The 25,645-nt window shown below is 38.3% G+C and overlaps 1 protein-coding gene across 1 annotated transcript in view; it reads left to right on the top strand.

The window, feature by feature from the left end:
* The first annotated feature begins 487 nt into the window (after positions 1-487).
* KCNH7 (potassium voltage-gated channel subfamily H member 7) overlaps positions 488-25,645 on the top strand; it is a 236,540-nt gene continuing 211,382 nt past the window's right edge. Inside the window, exons 1-2 of the mRNA XM_037398689.1 lie at positions 488-1,334; positions 3,362-3,592. Of these exons, the coding sequence (XP_037254586.1) occupies positions 1,259-1,334; positions 3,362-3,592 (307 nt within the window). The 5' untranslated portion in view covers positions 488-1,258. The remainder of the gene's footprint in view (positions 1,335-3,361; positions 3,593-25,645) is intronic.

Genomic DNA, 25,645 nt, shown 5'->3' with positions numbered 1-25,645 from the left:
CGCTCGCCCGGCCCGACCGCGGGCGGCGGCGCCTCCGTGCGCGCCGGCGGGGGCGGCTTCAGCACCGCGGCCAGCTCCGAGCGGGCGGCCCCGGCCCCGAGCGGCGGGGCGGAGCCGGCCCGGGGACGCGGCTCCCGCGGCGGGGCGGCCTCGGTGCCCGCCGGGTCCCCCCCCGGCCGGGCGGGGGCGGCCTCTGCCCGCTGCCGCTCGCATCCCCGCGCCCCCTCCCGGCCCCCGGGCGGAGGCTCGCACCTGCTCGGCACCCGGGGAGCAGCGCCCGGCACCGGGGGGAACCCCCTTCCCCGGCGGGAGGGGTGCGTGGGGCGGGGGAAGTCCTCGCAGGGCCACGCTGCGGGAGGAGGGGGCGATCCCTTCCGTCGGGGCGGGGAAGGATGCCGAGGGCTCCGGTGGTCCCTTCCCCGCCCATCGCTCAAAATCGCCCCCGCTCGCGCCTCCCCCCGCCGGACGGGGCGTGTACAAAACTGCCTCCCTCCCCCGGCCTCGCAGCGCTGGGGCTCCCCGGCGGGCCGCGCTCGGGGGCCGCGCAAGGGCCGGCGGTGCCGGGAGGACGGAGGAGCGGGGGCGGCCGGAGGTGGCGGGGCCCCCCCGCCGCCAGCGCCCTGGCTGCCCGCTGCCCCCTGTAGCCGCAGCGCGGGGGATGTGGCACGTCGCGGTGCCGCCGGGGTGTGAGCTCGTTCCTGATGCCGCTGCTTGTCGCCGAGTTTTGAAGAGATTATTGGCTGGCTCCTGCTAAGCCACGCTTGATGTAATCCGAGCTGCCGCGCGCCGTGGTGAAGCCCGGAGGGGGAACGTCACTCCCCTTGGCAGCGGAGCAACATTAGTCTTCCAGCCTCTAACCATCACTACAAGCGTCGGAAACTGCGGGTCACAGCCATTTGCTTTGGGAAAATTGGCGATGTTTGGTGGTAGAGATCGATTACCCTTGTAATCTTCCCCCCACCACCTCCTCCTGCTTACCCCACCCCTACCCACCCCAGACAATAGCATCCGAGCTCCTCCAGGAAAAAAAAAATAGAAAAGAAAGCAAGGAAAGAAAGAAAAAGGAAGAACTGGGGGATGGATCTGACTCCGCTAGGAAAGCGTGTGTCTAGAAGTGGTGCTAATGGGAAGAGATTTCCGAGCTCCAGAGGACGATGATTTGTCACAAAGGGTAGCGGGCTCGGTGCTTTGGGCTGGAGCCGTGTAGGAGATCCTTGGAGAAGTCATTGTGCACAGCAAACCGAAGACCTGTACAAACATGCCTGTTCGCAGAGGTCATGTGGCACCACAAAATACATTTTTGGGTACAATCATACGAAAATTTGAAGGGCAAAGTAAGTTCTCTCTTTCTCTCTATTTTGCTACAGTAGTTTGATTCTGCTTGTGACTAAATGGACAGCAGCTCCAGACTATTTAAGTTTGTAGCTTGGAAGAAAACCCCAGAGGTAGGAGGGGATCCCTGGCAGGAGTAACATTGGGTTTCATCTAGAATACAGATTACCGACTTGAATTGTTGGGATTTTTTTTCCCCCACTATTTCAAGAGATAGTTTTTATCTTTGACTGTATCCGTGTTGTATAGCTATAGAAGTTATATCTCTTACCTTCTGAATTGGTGAGATGGCAGTGTGCGATCTTGCTGCCTGTGCATGTCTAAAAAATAAGCTAGATTTATTATTATTACTGTTACAATTGTTACTGTTATTATTAATTATAATTGTCTTTTCAAATAAAGCAGAACTGTTCAGAGGAAACAGATTTAGAGGCAACAGATAATATGCAGAGGAGTTATTAAAGGGAAAATACTCTCTTACCTTGTGTCATGACTGCATTTTAACATAGCTGTCAAATATTTCTGCTATGTTTGTGAAAGCCTAAAATATCTATCAAACCGGAGCAAATGCATCCTCGGGGAGAGTCTGTGAGATCTTTTCCAATGCAGCAGTTTACTACCTGTCGAGGAGGCTGAAGCTGAAGTGTTTTTCTGGCTGGAACACAGGTTTGCTGTTAACACTAAGAAGGAACACTTGATGCTTAAAATGAATTTCATTTAGAAACAGTAGTTTTGATATATGTACATTTATTTAAATATTTAGCATAGTTTTAGTATCAGTCGGGTGCAAACGCTTACAGCTAACTCCCTTTGATATACTTCCTTACACTTAAGCCCATGTTTAATATTTATAATATTTGAGGGGGGAAAAAATAAAGACAGTATTTGTAGTCCTAATTTATCTAAATGCTGAGTCAGTGTTGCTACTCAAGTAAAGTTTTTGTGCAGTAAAGTGTATATATTTTGAAGAGATAAAGCAGTATCTACTAAATAAGCAAGCAATAAGTTAAAGTTCAGCATGATTGAAAGACAGTAGAAAAAGCAAGAATGAAATCTATATTTTTCTCTCCAAATATTTCACTGTGTTCAAAGACAGGTTATCTTTAAAATTTTTAAGACTTGTACTGCAAACTTGGTGTCACGTAAAAAGTCTTTTATAAAGTAAGGGACATCCTAGTGTGATTAAGTAAGCAGAAATTCATGTTATTAACAGTAAATGTATCAAAGCTGCACATTTATAATTACAATACCAATAGTTTGTTATATATAGAAATAAATGAAGTAACAGTTGAAAACTTTTGAACCTTTCTGTCAGGTGAGCATTTGGGGAAGGATGATGGACTGAAGCACAGAATGTCAGTGCACTGCACAAAATGCTTCCATCATAGTCTTTAGTTTTCATGTACCTTTGTACCTTTATGGTCCTTTTTTTTTTTTTTTCTTTTTCCCCTAAGGAATATTTTCCTTTACAAAAGTAACTTTTAAAACAATCACAGAGGGGAAAAAAATTATCATGTTCTATGTTCTTTTCTAGATACTGTTGTTGAAATACTGACTATAAACTTGCTGTTATTCACCTCAATGAAAATCCCTACAGATAGACTGGGCTGGTTGGACCGTATTCCAGGATGCTGTTCACTTGTGTAGAGCCCCCAGTTTCCCCCCAAAACAAGCTACTAACTTTTCAAGGACTTTCCTGGAGTTACGGCTGATGGGTTGGCACTCATCACCTGGGCTCCAGTGAAGCTAAAAAAGACAAAATTTTGAAGTCAAAAGGAGTTTTGCAGAAGACTTGCATAATCTGGGGGTTTTTATCCTTAAAACAAGTATCATAATCTTTAATGTATTCTAAATTGATTGAAGTTTCTTTAAAAGCTATGAATCAAATTAGCTGCATTAAATGACTGAAAAATCTCTGCATTTCAGGCATCCCAGTGAAAAGAAGGGCTGTTTAGCATCCATCCATGCAATCGTCACTTTATGAAATGTTGAAAGAGTACTAAAAAATGCATCACTTTCTTTATTGCAGATAAAAAATTCATCATTGCTAATGCTAGAGTGCAGAATTGTGCTATCATCTACTGCAATGATGGGTTCTGTGAGATGACTGGGTTCTCCAGGCCAGATGTCATGCAGAAACCTTGCACCTGTGACTTTCTTCATGGGCCAGAGACCAAAAGACATCATATTGCCCAAATAGCTCAAGCGCTGCTGGGATCAGAGGAGAGGAAAGTTGAAGTCACCTATTATCACAAAGACGGTAAAGTCTGGTTTTATTTTCAAGACTTTTTGTTTGTCTGGTTATCAGTTGATTGGTAAAGGAAGTGTTTAGCATCTGCTTGGCCAGACCCTTTGCTGGAGTAATATTGTAATTTTACTGAAGTCCAGTGAAGTACACTTATGTATACCAGTAGGGGAATCTGCTCTGAAAGTAGTGGGTGTATAGAGTATATCACTGTATGCTGACTCTAACAGCTGAATGAAGCTAGCACTGTGTTTGCAACTGTTGGAACAAAAGTTCCCCTCTCAGCTGGTTCAATCTCCTAAAGTAAACACTCCTACAACAATGAACAGATAACACAAGCACAGGGGGGTCATCCTGTGAATGTGATTTTTTTTTTTTTTTTTAACTGTTTCATCTCACAGGACATAGGAATGGTGTATCATTTTCAGGGGCTTAACTCTGCCTGCCTCACACAATTGGAACCATGCCTTGACTTAAATACAGTATTTTCCTGGAAAAAGTACAACAAAGTTAAATGTAGCAAAAATTGGCCTGTCACGAAGAAAGCATTAGCTTGTAAAGAAAGGGAGGAGTCCCTTTCAGAGATGAGGTATTGTGAAGTTGGAGTACCTGCAACTGAGCCACAGAAGTTGTCTTAGAATTATGTTGTCAGAGTAAAAATTTTGGCATGGCAAAGCTATGAAGAGTTTCCCTGTTATTCGCTGAAAACTCAATATATGAAGAACGGCTAAATCTGCTATGCTGATGCATTTTTCCTGTTCAGAGCATAAAATGAATAAATGACTGTATTTGCAGATTAAAAAATGCATACCAAGAAAACTAAATATTATACATTATAGCAAAAAACCTAAATATGATACACCATAGTTATATGTAGAGATATGGGTTTGTGGTTTTATTTTTTAATTACCCAGGGTTATTTACAGAAACATCTGTCTCTCAGACAAATCCAAGTAATGGGTAAGTGTGGTGTACCTTATTCTCTCTCTTGCTGTGTAGACTCTTGGGAGAAGGAAAAGGAAATTTGTATTCAAATGCTGAGCTTAAATTAGTTCTGGAAGTGCCAGTGCGGTGTTTGCATCAATTTTAGAATCACATGCAATGGATGCTCTTGAATTTTAAAGTCACAGAGTTAAATCCTGTTCTCAATAATTCTGTTGTTATCTCAGGGAGACTTAAGTAATATTATTTTTAGCTGAGGCTGGTATAATTCAGATAGGACTCGGGCCAACCATTCTACCCACGCTACCAATATTTAAGCATGTTCTTAGCACGTTCTCAGTAGAGTTCTTTAATTTTAGATCTGGTTCAGTGGTCTGGAGCAGGTTTTGGTCAAGATTGTTGTTGTAGCTGTGCCTCAAACATAGATTTCTCAGAATACCTGACACCGTGTGTCTTTTGCACATCTAGCCTGTGTTTGGCGTGTGTTAAAAATAATATTGCAAAAGGAGAATGTCATTGCTAACTTTCACAGCCATCAGCCTCGAGCACTGTTGTGAGATCTGGGTTTTTAAAAGTGTTTCAGTTTCCCGAGACATTACGAGGGAGGGAAAGGTGCTTATCTAAAGTATTGCTGATCTGTCAATTACCTTAAGGATATATTTTTTCCAAAATGCTGAATTCTGGCATCATGCAACACACCATAATCTGTTTGAGGCAAGCCAAAGTAAAACTCTCCATAAAAATTGCCATATATTTTGAAAATAGTTTTGAATTTTGAAGTGCATTATAAATGAGAGTTATGGATTATTCAGTGTAAACAACCTTATGCATAAGGGTTCTCAGTAACTTCACTTCTGTGAACAGTTTCTTTAAATTACTAGACCATATGTTTGAAGGTTAAGGAATTTCAAAAGCTACAGACAACAGTTCTAGAGAAATCTGGGTTGAATTCCTTAGAATTATACTGGTCAAAATGTAAATAGGATTTACCATGTGCACTGATATGAACTGCTAAACTTAAAAAAATACAGATGAATTATTTTGAATTGTAAATATAATTTAAAATATCCTGTCACTGATTACAGGCAAAAATTGACAAAATACAAGATAGGTCTGACACTCGAATATGTAAATGTCTGACAGTTTGATCATTTGTATATGCAGACTTTTTTGTTTCTTTCCACATAATAATCAATTCCTTTACAAAATGTGATTAAAACATCTGTTTAAGTGGCATCATAAAATTGAAACTACCGATATGATGGATATAACAAATGTCAGCAAACATATTCTATAGTTATTCTAAATTACTAAAAACAAATATTACACTTTTCATCTTCACTTCTTCACTTACGCCACTTTTCAAAATTGCAAATTTGTTTTTGCAATATAGACAGCGTATATATATATACACCATATATAACATACTCTGCATATAATAACAATATACAGAGTGGTGATACTAACAAGGACTTCCACCAGGTTCTGAAAAAAAATTATTTTAAAGAATTTTCAAAAAATCTGAGAGTTTAGTGCCTGGTTAGTGGCTTATTTTTTACTGTGTGCTGTGGGTAAATATGAGAATATTTTCAGTCAATACAGTACAGTTAGAAATGTAACTTTCTCCATGTGAGTAACCCAAGTTACTAGAATGAACTATCAGTTGCTTAAAAATATGATTTTACAATACGTTTCATAGCTACTCATTGTATAATATTTAACATAATATTAAGCATATGGAGGAGGAAGACAGCTTAAAAACATGTGAATTGCTTGAGGTTCCACTGACAGAAGTTTCTGAGGACCATTTGTAAATAAAACCTTACTCCACATCATGCTATCATTTACTCTACATAAGGCACTGATTATATTAAAAATTTTAATATTTCAAAGTAAAGCAAATGTCAGTGGGATCATACATCCCCTCACTTATAAAGGTAATCTGTCATCAGATGTCCAGTAATGCAGATATCAGAAAGGGAATCACTCTACAACTAATGCTTTTTCTTTTTAATTCTAAATACCACCTCACACTTTTAAAATGTCACAGCCTTAAAGTTCAACTTAAAAGGAAAATCTTGTACTAGAAAAATGGTGTTGCATATGTACTAGGAATTAGGATTCTGATGTTCTCAACTGGTCTATAGTCTTTTTCTAGATGAAAGTGCAAGATCCTGAGTTTTAAACATCTTGTTGATGCAAGACTGAATGCTGCTGTTTGTTCACTGCTTTAATCTTTAGGCCAGATTACACACTTGAAGAAAAGGGGGCAGAAGGATGGGAGATATTTTGTAGCAGGTTGATTTTCAGAAAATGGCAGTTGCTTGAATCTACACTTCCCTAAACACAGCAGACAGAAGATACACTGGTCAAAGGAGAACACAAATTCTATGTAGTATGGTTTTATAAACGTGTTATCTAGACTGGGCATGTTTTCCTTTTCATTGTGCCATGTGTGGATGGGGTGGGGCGGGGGCGGGGGGAATACTTGTGATAGCTTTGTGTAATTGTTTAGATGGCATGGAGGTGGGATGCCAGCATTACTTACACACCCAGCAGGTCTTGTCCCAACCACACCAGTGCCCTGTCTTCGCAGTTTTTAACATTCACAGCTAAAAGCCTTACTCGCTCCTCTTGCAGTATTTGTATCAGAATAAGATTAATATAGCCTACATTTGGTTTTAATTTCTTCTCACTCCTTTTTCCTTTTAGAAGAGTATTTACACAATCCAGGCGAAGTTCTAGTCCTCTGGCCTGTTGTTAGTAGTGCCACAGTAGGCAATTACAGAGTTATCAATAGTAATTTATTCTTTTGAGAAAAATGGTTAATGGGAACAGATGGATGCCAAAACTAAGGGTTTGTATTTAGAGGTTCCCATCACACAAGAAGCTCCACAAATGTCACTGGATGTACTCACGGGATTACACTCAGTCAACTTCTTTTTAAATGTAAATAGCCCTTTTTAAAAAGAATGATAGACAATACAGAAATCAACAATACAGACAAATCACAAGAACTATTATTTTGAAACAGTTTTTTTTAAAGTCTTGCCCATTAGGCATTAACATCTGCTTAATTAAAAAATTACACTCTGATATCAAAGTAGCAGCATAGTATACTCCTTGCTATCTCACAACTTCATTTTCACAAATCGTATATCTATTATGATCATTATTATAGTTGAAGGTAAGATATTGTTTATAGAGAATATAAATTCTTATTTTAATAAAATTATTTGTGGTGAAAATGTTTGACAGCTCTTCTTCTGAGGACTCCATTTTGCAGTTTAAGCTATTATTGCATAAATCATTCTTGACAGATGTAAAATATTGCTTGAGGTGGTAAAGCTGTAAAGCTTTTGACATAAAAAGTATAATTATTTTGGGATTGAGAATGGATATGTGATAATCTGAAAGGATTGTATCACACTGAATGCTTTTTTACTTCTTTACGCTTTGTGGACAACAATGGGCTACAGAGTATACCTGTTAAAGGGAGGTAAGGCGATCATTTAAGCTTGCACTGTATACATCGGATATTTTTTAGAGATAAGAAGCACTACAGAAGAGTATAGGTTTGAGTAAAAATAAGATTAAGCAATTATTTGCAGAGTTTTTACAAGCCTCACAAATTACTTGTCACTTACCCAGTTTGAGAAATGTAATTTGCCACAATTCTTTCCAAATTAAACATATTTGTGTTTTCAAAACACACTAAGATTCCAAAATAATATTTTAAGGCCCTTTAAGCTCTTTTTTGAGGATAAGAAAATAAAAAAATGCGTAAACATATGTAAAACTACTGACAAAATAAAGTGAAAATTATATTAAATGTTCTTAAATAGAAATATCAGGGTGTCATTTAGAAGGTCAGCACCTAGACTTCAGTCAGCATAGGCATTTTATCACCTGTTTGTGTTCTGTAAATGCTGTGAACCTACCAATCAGTTAACAATACAGCTGAAAAGAAAGACCCTTGCATGTGTGTCAGGTCCCCTTAGATTAGGTCTAATGTGAGGGTCAGCAAGTACAGTCTTGACTGTAGATTCAGTGCCTTTACCAGAGCTGATGAGAAATGTCGATTAATCAAGTCACTCTCTAATACCCTGATACCGTAGGAGGTTTTGGTGTAAGAATACTATCTGACTGCATTTTGGCAAAGCAAGTGTTACCCCCCCACCAAAAAGCTGTCCAAGCCCTCTGTCTTAATGCAAACTTCTTTCAAACATCCTTATAAAAATCAACTTTGATCAACTCCAGAATGTGACTGAAGGTGTTGAGCTATTGGAAATGGAGGACTCTTTCTTATGCCTGTAGTGTCATGGTTTTACCTTAGCTTTTAACACTTGACCGAAGAGACAAGACCGTTCCTCGTCCCAATCAGTATTGCTCTTTTTGCAATAGGGAGCACTATCAGCAGCGAGCTGATACCTCAATGGTAAGAATATCTCATTTAGCCATCCCTGCTTAGTTATGGCTCCTGTGCCTGCCTAGAGCCATGGGTCACTTATGCACGCTTCACATGGGATACCTAATAATTATTATAAAGCTGTTCTCAGATATACTAAGCATGTTTATTTATGGGCCAGTTTCAACAATATTTTTCAGTTCCTTGGCTTTCCAATGTATTCTTTTTTCTTCCCAGGTTAAGATGAATTTATTTTCAATAAGAAGAGGGCTTTCACAGAAGGTAATTTTTTTCCCATTCGCATATTCCTGCTAATGAGAGACGGTGTCTGAATAAAAAGGAACACCAATTAAATTGCCTTTAAAGTTATTCTCTTTGTCAGTGTTTAAGGTCCAAAAGGTATGATTAGATATGTCTAATTTCAACAAACAATGAAAAATACAACTGCTATTATTATAGCTGCTGCATCTTTAACAGAAAAAAAACCCCAACTTACTCAGTTTGGAAAAATCCCTTCTGACAGTTTTAAGTTCCTCCATGGCACAAATAAAAATACCTGCAGGCTAGGAGGAGTCTTTCATTTTCAGTAGTGTCCAGAGGGAACTTTTCTGCCATTGGACTCTCACAGTACAGTTTTACAGCAGGATTCAGAAATTCACAGGGTCAACTTACACTAAGCAAGGGACCCAAATTTCCCTTGTGACAGCTACAAAAAATCAATGACTACTGACTTTCAAAAAGAGTCCCACAGGGGTATGAAAGGTGTCACATTCTGGTGTCAAATGGGACTAGAAGTTTACAGTACAATACACGTGCTCAAAATTGAAGTTTTCTAAGCTGTTTAGAATGATAACATCATAGAATCATTTAGGTTGGAAAAGACCTTTAAGATCAAGTCCAACCGTTAACTCAGGACTGCCAAGTCCATTGCTAAACCATGTCCCTAAAGCACCACATCTACATGTGTTTTAAATGCCTCCAGGGATTCCACCACCTCCCTGGGCAGCCTGTTCCAATGCTTGACCATCCTTTCAGTGAAGAAATTTTTCCTAATATCCAATCTAAACCTCCCCTGGCACAACTTGAGGACGTTTCCTCTTGTTCTACTGCTAGTTATCTGTGAGAAGAGACCTACCTCCACGCACCTACAACCTCCTTTCAGGCAGTTGTAGAGAGCAATAAGGTTCCCCTCTGAGTTTCCTCTTCTCCAGACTAAACCACCCCAGTTCCCTCAGCCCCCTCTGATAAAACTTGTGATCCAGACCCTTCACCAGTTTTGTTGCCCTTCTCTGGACATGCACCAGCACCTCAATGTCCCTTTTGAGGTGAGGGGCACAAAACTGACGACAATATTCAAGGTGCAGCCTCACCAGTGCCGAGCAGAGTTTCATCTTTTAATTAGGCATTGCCTGACAAAGTTTTTTTATCTGTTTTGAATATGTTCCTTACAGTTTTAGTGAAAGCTATTTTGGTTTTGGGTTATGAGACAAAAAGAACAGAAGCTGTTAGTCTATTTTTTGGTATGGTTTCACATGATATTATTGTGTCCTCTTTCCATCTGCAGCGTGCATCCTTTCTAATGTTACAATCTGATAAGGGAGCTATTCCATGCTCCTAATATGTGTTATTGATTTGTTCGTTCTTTTCTCCACCTAACTGGCCCGTATTTCAAGAGGAGATGCAGAGAGGAAATCAGACATCATACCTTGCAATAGACATGGGGGAAGAGCAACTGCTTTTCTAATAGCAGCCTTAGGCTTATTTGCTGTTATACAAACTTCAGAACATGGCACTGTGAGTAGTCCCGATGTGGACATTGGTGCTGTTCCCTCTGGTTTCAAGCAATGGAAGACAATAGTGGTATGCATCAGATTTGATCTGAGTGGTTTCATGTCCAGTTTTAAAGGGTTCCCTACATATTTAACTTAGTGTATGACTCAGTCTATGTGCTAGACAGTCCATATTCTTCTCAGCTTCCCAGCTAAGTATGGAAAAAGCTTAATCAAGCAGTATAGGATTCAGAGCAAGACCAAGCTGACTATGGAAATTGCTAACTGACTGTGGAAACCATTCTATCTCAAAAGCAATCAGAACTGTAGCTGTGAACCTAGATCTAGGCAGAGCAGATGCATGACAATGACAGTGGGGTATCTTGGCTCTATAGTTACAGCTGGTTTCACACAGTCTGCATCTCTGAAAGTTCATCTCAGAGGTGAGAGGTATTGATGTTATAATTTTGTATACCTTGAACCTTTTAGTCTAGTATACTGTTTTTGTTTTAAGGAAATAACATTCACATTTGAATTATTTCTTAGAAATTAAATTAAAATTTCATTTGGAAAGCAGAATTACAGCCATAACTAGTCACAAAATGCTTTTTGACCTCCAGCATTTCCATAGATACGCCATTTTAAGCTGCCCCACCAGCTTTCTGGTACAGTATAGCATTTTAGTTTCTATTTTTCTTAATTCTTTAATTCTGTAATCACAGTGAAATCTCATGAGTAAAGATCACCATAAAGGATACCAAAATTCAATCTGAAATACAAAGTAAATAGTATACAGGGAAGGCCCTGTTTTCTTTTTCTGTTTCATTACCAGACTAGTTATACATTTAATTTTACCTAGTTTTGATAATGCCCTTGATTATAGCACGGAAGTGTTATCCACAAAAAGAATATATTCCAGCTTCATTCTTAACAAAGATCATCACAACCTAAAGGTGGTGTTTAAATGTAAACATTAGTAACTAATTAATTGCTATAGTTGAGTAGAAATGTCCAGAAGAAAGGTTAGGCCAGAAATCACAGCTGCCCTCAGTACTTCCTTACCTGCTGAAATTTTTTACATTCCTGTCCTTGTTCCTCCATAGTACCACAATCAATTAAAATCCTTTCTTTTACATGTTGCTATGACCTCATTTAATTCACTGATTTGCCACATGAGACTGCAGTGGAAACCAGAAAGTTTTGCCTAAACGTTCAATTCAGTTCAGAGAAACACAGCAAGAGTTTACTTCAAATACCGGGAAATCAGGATTTATCACAATACCCAAATATACTGATCTTGACAGTATCAACTTATGAAATGTTGGCATTTTTAGAGCAAATGCATGGGACTATATAGTAAATGATTGTTTCTGCTCCCAGAAACACTCTTAAAGGCCTGAGAGCAAGATATCAATACCTACAGACACAGGACTTGGCTTGTGCACCCACAGTTTTCACAGAATTAAACTGCAAAGTTTAATTTTTGCAGCACTAACAATCCTGATCTTTAGGTATTAGAGCACTGCTGGTAGAGGCATATTATGCCATTGCTAACTAGTATTAGCTGGATCTGAGATACTACATACAAAGACAGAAAGTTATAAAAGAAACATGCAAAACGCAGACAAAACCTTCCTCCATTTTAATCCACAGGGGACACAGAGATGACTTCAGAACAAGATGAGATTTCTATCAGATTTTTTGCCTTTGTATTATACCTAGGCTGCTTGAAAAGCAGCTAATCATCATGTAAATACATTTCATCACTAACACACATGTTCTAAAGCACTTATTCCCAGCTGTTCTCAGACTTTGGCATCTGTGCCCTTTTGCGATTGTTTCTTAGAGCATTCTCTGCTAATTTTCATTCAAATCAATGCAAGTGTATCTCTGAAAATAGCTTGCAAATTTCCTTCTTTCAAAACTCATTCGTGCCAATCTGCTTTACTCCCTCCTTTCTGGAAAAAATGCCAGATAATCTCATTAGTATTTTGCATGTTTATGGCTGTTGTTCAAGAAAGCATTTCTTTTTATACTTTCAAAAAACCATGAAACTCAGTAGTCCATATATCCTATTGTCATGGTATTTAAGGTAAAATACTGCTGCAGTTCTGTCTGCTTGCTTGGAAAATGGCTTTCAATTCACAAATGGAAAAAAGAAAGAAAACCTGAAGTCTATGTAATTTTAAATAATGGTAATAAAAGAAAGGAAAATGGGTTCTTTTTATTTTCCCCATGATAAGTGCCCAGCATTATTTTTGCATGATAGAATGTACCAGGAATCAATTTAACACCGAAGTCCAACAGCAGAAAAGTCAGCACTTCCCAAAAGGACTATTTCTGGAGTCATGGACAACATACCTTATTATTCAAGAGAATAACAGCCTTGAAGTACAAAACCAGGTACCTATGAATCAATATCTGAGCCTTTTTTGTGGCTTAATGGAGCAGCTCATGAACTGGTGTGAAAGACAGCCTATGGGTAATGTCAGTCCTGAGCCGGTCTGTGCTGCTGCACAGTTCAGAGCATCCTTAGTGCTTCTGTAAGTTATACTGATTGTTTATGGCAATGAGAATATGAGGTGGCACAGAAACAGCTTTTGTGTTTTACCCACAAAGAAAAGTTTTGTAGATGGATAAAGCAGAATTTGAGTCCTGTTTGTGGGTGACCACAAAATTGTACTAAGACGTTGTTTCTCTTTATCCTGAAACTTGCAAATCACTTCTCTCACTTCAGTAGAGCCGGGGTCTAAGGAGCTGCTCCTAAATGTTTAAAAAGTTAATTATAAACTATGCATTACTGCTGGAGCTACAAGCAGAGTTAGTTTCTGATATGTTTGTAGATGAGGCACTCAGTGCAGGTGACATCAGACTCCTCACTCCTCTGCTTATTTTTTATTTAAAGAGGAGGAAAAAGGAAGGAATACATGGTTTGCAGACAACTCTTCTTCCTAGCTGACAGGTATGAAATTTTGTTTTATAGAAACAACTACACAAACCAATAATATTACAGCTGAGGGAGCTTTTCAATAGACCATGCAGGCCTATTTACATTCATTTCTGGTTGTCTTTTGACTTCATTTATAAAGAAACAGATCCTGCAGAAGCAGAATTGCCAGTAGCATCACTGTCTCTGCAGAACCTGACAAATACAAAACATAATTATTAGCCAAATAAATACATTCTGTATGGCTGCTTGCATTTCAAACATGATTTCTCTCACATTTGAATGAACAAGAGCATTTGTCCCTGCTTTATGGGAACTGAGTGAATTGTTTTTCTTCTCACCTTGGGATCATTTTTCTGTACATAAAAAAAGTTGTGCATAAAGCACTTTATTTCCATTTTCTGATGAATTTAAGAAAATAGATCAACTGGTTTAGTCTTGATGTGTACCTGTGAAGTAGATTATCCAAACTATTTTTTGCCTCTTAGGGGCCACAGGCACTGAAATATCAGACATAATGGAAGTTTCATAGTCACGAAGATCACACTGAGGTTCAATTACTCCAAGGGAAACGACTGACCTGAACTTTTACATGTAAAAGCAATTTTTAGGACTAGATTTTAAAGTATATATATATATATATATATATATATATATATATATATATATATATATGTATTATATAAAGGCATTTCTCTTCTCAAAAGGTTTAACAACCACTTTGAGGAGCTGCCAGAATTACCTCCTACCCCATCATAGACTATTGATGTTTTATAGTTCACAACAGTTTTACTAATAAAGCAAGATTTTTATAAAATACATTCAGTCACAGGAAGTCTGAACTGAACAGCAAATTAAAGTGACTCCTAATGAGCTGATAGACTAATGCAGTAAGACTCTTACCTTGAAAGACAGATTATTCTTGAAAAACTCACAGTTCCAAGCCTTCAGTCTCTACCATAATTTTTGCACTATCCTCTCTTTTCTAAGACTGTACCAAGTGCATTGTAACACTGTATAGACTAGAGCACTGTATATGTATAAATTCTACAAAAAACACCAACCCCAACATGATCCAAGAAATGGATAACAGAGTGAGAATATGAAATGATATTCAACAAGGAATAGTTCTATAAAACAATCTTCCGTAGGGATTGCACTGAATAGGAATTATTCTTAAATTAGTATCTCAGACCACAGGCCAAGTCCAAGAAAAGACACACCCTAGGATGATACAGATGTGTACATGTCTCTGTCCTGTCTGTAATAAAAAGATAATTTATAGAGAAACAACATCTTCTGATAGAGAGAATACATACTGGAATGATCCTCAAGTGCTAGAATGGGGTTAGAGACAGCTGGGGCTATTCTGAATGGCAGAAGGTGCCAAACTGTTTACTTCCCTTACCACAGGGTTAAAGAATGCAAGGGTGAAATCAAGTCCTGCTCATCTTTTTCCCATGTAAGCCCTGTATCAAGTTCAGCCTTCAGGTTTTCCAAATTTAATACAGAAAATAGAACTGCCAAATAAATGACAAAGAAAAAATATGAGGTGTGGTTAATAAAGTTCAGTGGCTGGTAAGCTCACGCTTTTTCCAAACAGAAAAAGTTTATCATTTGCAGTTCTCACAATGGACTTTTTTTGTGACAGTCATAGCACTTATTCAGGAGAACTGTGAATCAGTCATACAGAGCCTATGCATCATTCTTAAACCACATCAATATTTTAAAAGAAAGAAAATCTATATTTTATCTGAGCATTATTTGTCTTTAACTGGTGCTGCTTGTATTATAGAATGAACAAGGCTTTACTTCCTCCCCAAAATAAAAAACTCCCACTCTCCAAATAGTCAAATAACTGAAATTTCATCATTTTCTAGCTTGATTCAGCTTTTTAGGTGTGCATAATGGAGTCTGTCCACAATGATCCTGAATACTTGTGAGAATTATGTAAACTTACCAATAAGAAAATGGACATTTCTGCAGGATATAGTACATCTGTTTAGATTCAGCTGGCTCATCTCTAAACTTGATATATTAACCACAGATATCCTCATTTACATAGTTGAGATTGTAACTTTTTTCCTCTCTTGGATTTCACCCTTTGTTTGTATCTTGTTTTTTAGAAACTGGCACAATCTGTATAACAAGTAATGCTTTGTTTCACATAGGAATCTTTAAATAGCAATAACTCAGCCGTGTTTGCTTTCAGAAAGCATTCTGTTAGCATGGCACATATTCTAGCCAATATATAACATTTTACCATTCCGGTATTGCCAAGAAGTCCTTTTGTTAGATTGGTCTTTTATAGCCATCATAGTTTCACAGAATCAAGAAGAATTTAGGTCAGGAGGAGACTCAGGAGGTTGTCCACTCCAGCCTCCAGCTGAAAGCAGGAACAACACAAAATTCAGACTAGGTTGTTTAGGGCTTAGTCCAGCTGAGGCCACAATGGAGACCACACAGACTCTCTGGGCAACCTGTTCCAGTGCTCAGTTACCCTCATAGTGAAACTGGTTTCTCCTTACACCAGGTCAGGACCTCACCCATTTTAATTTAAAGCTTTGTCTATCATTCTTCTGCCATGCACCTCAGTAAAGAACCTGCCTCCATCTCCTAGTAATCTCATAGCTACTGAAAGGCTGTTATCGCATCCCTCAAAGCTGTCTCTTTAGGCTCCTGGCCAAGGCCAATTTCCTCAGCCTCTCCTCACAGGACATGTGCTCTAGGTTCATATCAATTTGGTGGCCTCTACTGGCCTCACTCAAGCTTATCAGCACCTCTCTTGTACTAGGGGTCCAAAGCTAGATGCACTACTCCAGGTGTGACCTAATGAGCACTGAGGAAAGAGGAAGTATCAAATTCCTCAATCTACTGGCTACGCTCCTGATGATACAGCCCAGTATGCTTTGTCCTGGACACAGCTGAACTCGAATTTCTCAAGGGATCCCTGACTCCATCCTCTTCTACTCCCTTGAACCCTGTCTCAAGATTCATATGGGTCCCAGACTGAGGCAGTGAATGTATAGAGTACCTCAGCCTTATCTGCATCCACTGTCACTAAATCACCCTCCCCGCTCAGCAGCAGGCTCATGTTTTGTTTATTCTTTTGCTGCTAACAGCTAGCAACAGAAGCTCTTCTTGTTGCTCTTGATGTCCCTAGAGTTTCAAGTCTAGCTCAGCCTTTCCTTTCCTAAAACCATCCTAGCACATCTGGACAGTGTTTCTGTATTCCTCCTTTGTAACCTGCCCTTGCTCCTTGCTCCCATGCCCTTTATATCCTGAAACCAGGACAATGTTTGGGCTTTTTTTATCACACTGGAGATCAGTCATGAGTTCCTTGCTAAGCCAGCTGGTATTCTGATACATCTTGTTAGTTACCTTTTTTTTCTTTCTCAATTCAGTAGCACATATATAGGTATTTTGCACATCTTTTATTGTACTAATTGGCATTCTGTACTACTTTTACAGATTCCTCTTCACTATTCACTATTATGGCAAGTTTTATACATGACATTTTATGTAACTTAGGTACACTTACACATACATTACAAAATCCTGTTTACATTGTGTATTAAAGACAGTTGAAATTGCGTAACCTAGATACTGTTCGCCAGAAGATCTTTTTCCAAGTGTCATTACTGATGTGCTACATGGTATAAATTCCATGTTGCTACCCATTTTATTATAAGGAACTATATGCTCAGCGTTTTTCCATCTTGGAGGCCAATCTGCCAGGCCTGTTAGGCATCTGCCCAGTTGTCTTTGGGAGATTTTTTATAATAACATGTTTGAATTAAGAAGAAAATAGACATTCTAATGCTTATTTTGCCATGGATTACAGTCATCCAAACAGCTTAATGCTAAAGATAATTGCAATGGAGTTCTTCTTGTAAGTTTTAGAAGCAGGTAATCAATTGCCTTTTATTGGGAGATAAATGCAACTGCCACTGGGAATTAAATGCAACTGTCACTAGCAAACAACTAGGGCATCCCTGGCACACATTATTCAGCACTCCATTTCTGTCATTAAAGATGTGAAAAAAACAGATCTTCTAAGGGAGAAATATTTTTCACATCGTGTGGAATTCTTGTAGTGACTTTCAGTAGTGAGGTAATCTCACTGAAACACTGTCTCATCACAGAAGAAAATGTTTGTTGCTAACATTTCCTTATATAGGTCATGGCAAAAGACAGCGCTTTCTTCTCCATTTATCTTCTGCCACTTTTTATTTCACATTTTCTTCAAGAAATGATAGATACAGTGATTTGTTGTATGCTCTTTCTTCTAGGTTAATCACTAGGGGAGACAAAAATCTGCTGTTTCCTTCAAGGGTTAATACTGCCCTTTTCCTTCAAGCCAATGCCAACTAGCCTTCCCCTACCCTGTCAAACAACACAATCAATATTGAAGTGTGCTTACCACCTCCTGAGAGGAGCTCAGCACATTCGGCTGCCAGCACTGGTGGTACTCAGCACCCTGCTGGAGCTGGCCCCTAACAGCTGGAGCACAATGTGTCAGCAGCAGAGCACCGGGAATCCTGCAGCTTTTGTGGTACTGCAGTGATGTCAGATCCATGGGTTTAAGCACTGTCCCTTCAAACACCCATCATTTAGGGATGTGATTCCATGTGAGGATATTAAAAAACACAACTGAGACATGATCTCACTGGTTTAAGTCACCCCAGCTGGGTGGCCTGACAGCCTATTCAGATTTGTAACCCATTCCATGTTTTCTTTCAGTTCTTTATAAATAGACAGGAACTGTTAAACAAACAGAATGTGGCAATTAAAGCATATTTAATGAATATTCTTAATGAGTTCAACTGCTGTTTGAAGGTGTTGATAAGCTCCATTAAATATACTTCCACTGACTAAAACAGCATTGACAATATTTGTAATGTTATTATTAAAATAATTTTTCTCCCTACTGCATGCATGTTTGACATATCTGTTTGTTTCATGCTGGATTTTATTTTTAATCATCCTAATGTGATGTTAAAAAGTTCATCAATAAAACCTGCTTTACTGATGGTCTAAAATAAACTGTCTTTCAGTGTTTCCCTGAGTGACAGATAAAAGAATCCTGGTGGTGTACAACAGCAGTTCCTGGCATTACACTACCGGTGCTGGTTGCCCTACAATCAATTTGATGATGCATACAAGTTACAATATAGTATTATGTAAGGATTTCTGATTTGGTAATTTTTTTCTTTGAAGCGTGTTTTTTATTTCAACTCAGATGCAAAGCCATTCCTACTTCTTGAGTAGTCAATGAGAGATTCACACATTGGCAGTATAATCGCAGTCATTTCTGCATGTAACAGATATAGCGTAGTATGCGGGGTAGCTACTTGTACGTGCTTCATTTCTGCATAGGGTTAATTTAGGGCACATAGCACTGTGACATATGTCTTATGTTTAATTTAAAGGAAAGAGGATATACAAATTATTTCTCATTCTCGGACTGGACCAAATTGTCATTGTCAGATTGCCCATTAATAGCCAATTACAACTGTTGACTTGTTTTTGTCACAGAGAGTGGTTAAAGATACTTGGCCATACAAGCTTCGTGTAAAGTCAGAATGTGACCAAGAGCCAAAAGGATGGCTTTTCTAAGCCTTGTTTCTGATATTGTGCTTTGCAGAGGAATACAGTTCTCTTTACAAGTAGGTATTACAAAACAACTTTCCCTTATGACTAACAACTTCAGAAATGGTGTTTACTTCCCAGTTATTTATGTTCTTTATGTAAAACTAAAGAAACAGAAACCCAACTTCCCAAACCAAATAGGTATAACTTCTAAGAAGGTTTTTGAATAACTGAAATCCTTGTGTGTTTCTATTTGGATGTGAAATTCTTGAAAATATTTGTTAATTACATATTTGATACTCAGATACTTGATAAAGGCTTTACAAGCATATGCTTTTTTGAGACCTTGTTGAAGAGATCACCCTTCTAATGATCAGTGAGTCATTCTTTTTTAGATACACATTATAACATACATTTTGCAAGCAATTATAAAAGCAAAATAACTTAAGAGATATTTTCAAATTGAAGTAATTTCATGCTAACTACAGCCCTAATCTGTAGGGTTATGGCATTTTTATTATTGCTTGAAATTACCATTTTCTCCCTGGAACCCAAGATAATAAAATGGAATATAGTAGGAAATTTTAGAGATCAGGGCAGTAAGTTCACAACCATGGAACTGCCCAGGTCTATTGGCTGGGAAAAAGAATTATATTATTTTAAAGTGCTAATGGTAAATATAAACCCTTTTTTTGAGTACAGGGCTGGCAATTCCATTAAGCCTACCTAATTGGCCTTTCTGAAGTGCAGCAAAAAGCATAAGGAAAATGTCAGGCTAAAGGCTTCTGTGCATAGCTCCAAACCCTGCAATGGTAAATTCAGCTTTCCTTTCAATATCTTAGGTACTGTAGAGGCCCTCCTGCATACCTGTGTTGGAGGTTGATAGTATCTTATGTTTTATGGGAATAAAACCCAGGTCAGTGATAAAAGTTAACACACTATCTTTTAGATATTATCTGCAAAGGATCTCAGGGCTGCAATCTTAAGAGTCATTGAGGAGTTTCCATGTTTAAGCAAGCGGAAAAAAAGCATGCAAAATCCTGCTGGAGAAGTTCCTAGTTAGGTCCATACATAAAGCTCATTTCACCACTACAGCTTTCAGTGGGGAGAGGAACGGATGTGGATTCTTAAGCATACATAGAATTGTCTTTTTTCTTCCATTGAAATTCTCTTTCAGCTCAACATAAGCAAAGCAGCTGGTGTGGTCATATGCTGAACACGAATCAGCTGAGCACACCTGGCAAGTAGCTGTTTACTCAGTTCTGTAGTTTGCTAGGAATCATACTGTCTTTTTTTACAAAGGTGCCCACAATTTTAACCCTGTATTTTTTTTCGGATTATGAGATATGTTCACTTTTCCTTCAGGCCAGACATTACAATGCATGGTAAGATTTTTCAAGAAAAGTTAAGTGAACTAGAATACTCAGCTCTTCCTTTCGTGAAGATTTTAATTTTGGTTGTTTATGGGGTATGAAAACAATGGCCTGCATTCTATACCTAAATGAGATCTGATCTTTTCTGAAAATCTAGCCTAAGCTGCAAATTTAGGGAAGTTATACATCTGATTTGCTGAATAGTTCACTGTTATTTTTCTTTTCGTTATATCATAAAGGATCTATCTTCTGCAATATTAGAGCTCAGTAATAATATACTGTATCCATTAATATCTACAAATAATAATATGGAAATAAGTGTAGTAAAGTTGTCTTTTTCCTTGCTGCCACTTATGCTTATTTGCACATCTTTTTCATGTTATTTGTAAAATAAATATCACACAGTAAAACACAGAAGGGACAAATTACAAATTCACTAATATTCTACACATTACTTCTTCAGAGCAACTGGCAATATCCAGCAGTGTATACTCATTGGTTTGGGTACCAATGTGGATTTTTAGCTTTAATACAGTTTATGGGAAATATAGTAAATAGCTTCAGATATATTTACTATGGTAGTTTTAATTACTCCTAATTACATAATTATAATTAAATTGGGTACCTAACAGTATTTATCAAACAAGGATATAGTTGATATTACCATATTAAATTGGCTTGGCTCTGTATTAAATCAAAGTGCAAAAGTCAAGCAGAAAGCTTGATGTAGCACTTGAGTTGGAGCTCTTTTCAGACTTCAGGTGAGGATCCTCTGGAGAAGCTGGATATTACAGATCATTCCAAAAGGAAAGAAAGCATGTATAAGCACTGTAGGAAACATACAAGCACAATAAGAAAGCATGTGCATAAATGACTGTATGAGACTGTATGAAATATTTCAGTCCTTGGCAGAAGTGTGGGATAGCAACAACAGAAATATTTCCTTTCAGGCTCCACCCTGCTAACTTTTCATGTCATGTTTCAACTGAGTCATTTCTGCAAATGCTGAATTTCTCTGTACCCAGATTTAAAATAGCTGAATTTAAAAGCAGGAAGACTGGCTTGGACATTTTTACGCTACCGTGAGAAAACCACATCCGAGGTTTGTTGGAAATTCAAATACCTAACATCTTCATAACTGAACTTTCAGGGTAGGTTTGGGCTTGTGCCAGTAAACAGCATCTTCATTACAATGAATATTCCAAACATACAAGGCTTATAACCTACTTACAAAATAGCCCAAAGTAGGCAGGAAACATGCCAAAGGGCCATACAAGCAAATCTTGGATTGCATGTATCCACCAGGTGGGAAGAGAGCATGAACAGGGCACAGCGACCTTACAGTAATATTAACACATTGATTCCACGGGAAGTGTTGCAAATGCCATAATTCAAGTTGGAGCTGGTTTTGGTTTTTGTCTAGGCTTACAAGAAGAGTAGGAAGGTGAGCTAACACCCCTTTCCCTGATCTACCTTAACTGAAACAAGCAAACACTACACAGAGCAGAGGACTGAAAGTCAAGACTCTCTTGGAAGTGTTTTAAACTGTTTTTCTTTCTCTTTAACCTTGATAAAAGCATGGTTATTTATAGGATAGCAAAATGTCAATTGATTTTTTATGTAGCAGAGTAAAGATATAATGTAAGGCAGTGTGGTGAGAAGATGTTCTATGGAGATAATTTGAATGCTAGGTTTTCTTGGTGTGCTTTTGTTTCACTATATTTAATCTGTTTTCTAAAGTACTCAATTAGAAATAAATGTGATTAAAATAACAGAGAAATTATCCAGAACTTTTTGATGCTACCTATATATTTTTGAAGATCTGACTGATTATATGTACAGTGCAGAGATACTGTAATCTGGGCCAGGCCTCTTATTTACTCTGTTAACTACACTGCCAGGTCTGTATAGTTTTTATTGAATGCTCATGCATCTCATTCTGCATGAAAAGTTCACAAAACAGTAACAAGCACTTCTGCAGGAAGCCAGGGAGCTGTGCAGAAGGGTCTTTGTGGATAAGCATCCTCTTCCAGTCGTAAGAAGTAATCACCAAATAATGTCCAGGGATTTCTAGTGCCAAGAATGAAAAGCAGGGTAGTGAGTAACGCCTGAAAATTCAGTTCAATTCAGAGGACAGTTCGTGATCTTCTCTTTCCTCCTTCTTCTTCATCATGAGCAGGACACAATTCATCATCTTTGGTACGGGACGGGGACTTCCAGGAGAGGGTAAAGCAAGGTGTGCTGGAGAGCATGCTAACAGCTGGTTCAGGAATCAACTGTAATTTTCACAGCTGGTTTTTGTGAACCAGCCTGAACTACTTTGAGTGGTGCCCCTGGCTGTGCAGCTGTGTCCACAGCATACAGGTGCTAATATGACCCAGATTCCCAGCACAGATTCATACATGTAGATGTAATGTGAAGGACTATATCTGAGTTAATGCAGCTGGCAGTAAACTTAACTCCTAAGAACTCACCTTACTACTTAGAAAATTTTTAGAGTTCCAGTGTGTGGCAATGGAAAGAGGAACTTACAGCAGCCCGGGCCCAAGAAAACTCAGAGATTTCAAGGGTCTCAAACCTTGTGTTAAGCCTTGGGTCCTCTGAAACTGGAAGATGGTCAGAGACTCACACCACTTCTAAGAGCAGAAGCACTCTTGCTTCACTATTCCTGTCAGCCCAACTGGAGAATAAGTCTATGGAAAAACTCCAAGAGATCTTTTAACCCTTCTCACCATACCCATCTCAGGGGTATTTCACTGGAAAAGTTCTTTCCCTGAAAGGCCATTTTATTTCTTCATATTAAAAATGAACTATATTTTACTGTCATCCCTCTGATGCATCAAGGTAATAAAGTTGTCCAATTGATGTAAATTGAAGAGCATCTCCTCCTTTGGATTGCTCCCAAGTGCAGAATAAATATTCTTAAAATCACCAACATAAACAAATTATTTCCAGATACTTGTTAAAATGTTGTTTTGACTATTGCCATTTAAAGGACTCATCTTTGCCTGTTTGTTAACGATACAGCTTTATTGGCCATACATTATTTACAAACTTATTTCAAATACAGGTATTACCTAACTGAGGTACATAATTCTATAGGGTACCTAAGGCAGTTTCTGCAAAGAGAGCTACAGAGAGGCACATGCCCTGCAATGGAAATGTAATAAAATAAACAGTTCAACTACCTGCATATAAAGTGAAGACCTCCTCCCACTAAACTGCTGCAAAAGCTTTCAAGCAAAGTATGGCCCTCTGCAAAAACATCTCTGAAGACAGTAAAAAGGGCAGAAGAAAACACAGGAGGCAAAATGCAAGCCTGGAAAAAAGCAAGCATTATTTCAGCACACAGAGAAGGCTGCTGTATCAACCAAGTGAAAACGCTGGGCTTCAAACTGCCAAAACAAGAACTGAATATGACTAAAATATCAAAAACTAAGGGTGAAAGTGATCTAAGGTCAGGTTTTACTTAAAAATGCTTGATCTTCTAGGGGAAAAAACAATCAGACAACAGAAGAAGGTGGGACACATGTATGATTACAATTTTATTTTAATTGCATTAATTCCTAATGGGAAAATGTGATTAGTCCCATTACATAATTCTCATTAATATCAGCAATTAATAAGGCTTTATGAAATGTGCAAAGAGGAGAACAAATAATGTCTGAACTCAAATACCGATCCCAAACATCTCATAATCCAGAAAAATATGGGCATAGAGTTTCTTCAACAAAACCTTCTTACAAATTCTCAAGTTTTAAACTTACAATAGTTTTGAAATCTGAAATGTTGTTAAAAGTGAGCTCACCCTTAGATCTGCATTATATTCTTAGAATGTTCACTCTGAACCAATTGGAGCATTTTTGTGGGTGACAAAGAAAAACAGGTAAAAAAAGGTTTTTAATATGTTTAACCTCTTAGATTCTCTGAAATTCAGTAATTATAATGGCTGATACAGAATTAAAGGAGAGTCAACATCTGCATATTTGGGCTGTATTTTATTATGCATAATATAATATCTTCATATGATTTTAATATATTTTATAAGGAATACTAAAAATACTTATAAAATAGGCCTACGATGTACTTACTGTAGGATGCTGTCGTAGCCCTTTGTGTTACATAAAAATCTAGAAAAAAATGTTTTCATTTAATACACATATTTATACAAGTTGACAGCCAAATAAAAATTTAAGAATTACCCATCATTATTTTATGGTTTAATTCTATAAATTTTATAATTACATCCATAAAATTTTACAAAACTGAAATATCTGCCTGGCTTCCTCAGAAACACCATTCTGTTTTTATAATTCCTCAATGCCTAGGCTGTATTTTTAAATTGCTCTTTATCTAAGTGAAGGTACTGATACTATTTCTAAAGGCATTGTTAGAGCTGCAAACAGGAGACTGATTCCCAACTAGCTTTTCTAGTTCCCTCTGCTCTGTTTAACGCTCTCCTCTCCAGTCTGTCTTTCATTCTTGTCATTTGTTTAGCTGTTTTTCATTTTAATCCTTGGCAGAAACACCAGCATTTTCCTAACTGTAGAGCCGTGCAAGCAAACACAGGGCAAATGTCAGACACTTGAAAGTTTCATGGAAAAATATTCCCATTGTGAAAGTGTTTTTTGTTGTTTAAAGGGCTGTTTCTGCCCCTGCCCCTTAACTGTATGCTCCCAAGCACAGTATAAATCAGTCTATCAGGGAAGCAGAAGCTCAGGACAAATCTCTGACTTTTCAATTAATACTGAAGATATCACTTAGTCCTCACACAGTTTTTAGCTATGAGCTGCAGAAACCAAATATGCCAAGACCAACAGTAAAGTCATGATCAGCTGCCATCCTTGTGTCAAGGTTATACACAGAAACCGAAGACTGAGCATAGGTTCCAATGGAGAAGCTTATAATCAGAACTTCAAAGAACAGTCATTTTTTTGGAAAAAACCACCAAAATAACTAACGTTTGCACATATCCTTGTTATTACAAAATTTCAGACACTTTTTCACTAACAACTAAAAATAGGTAAATTGTAGTTC

This window comes from Falco rusticolus, chromosome 8 (genome assembly GCF_015220075.1).
Source record: "Falco rusticolus isolate bFalRus1 chromosome 8, bFalRus1.pri, whole genome shotgun sequence".
NCBI lineage: Eukaryota > Metazoa > Chordata > Aves > Falconiformes > Falconidae > Falco > Falco rusticolus.
Note: the sequence above shows the minus strand (reverse complement) of the source record. Positions and strands in the feature narration are given on the sequence as shown.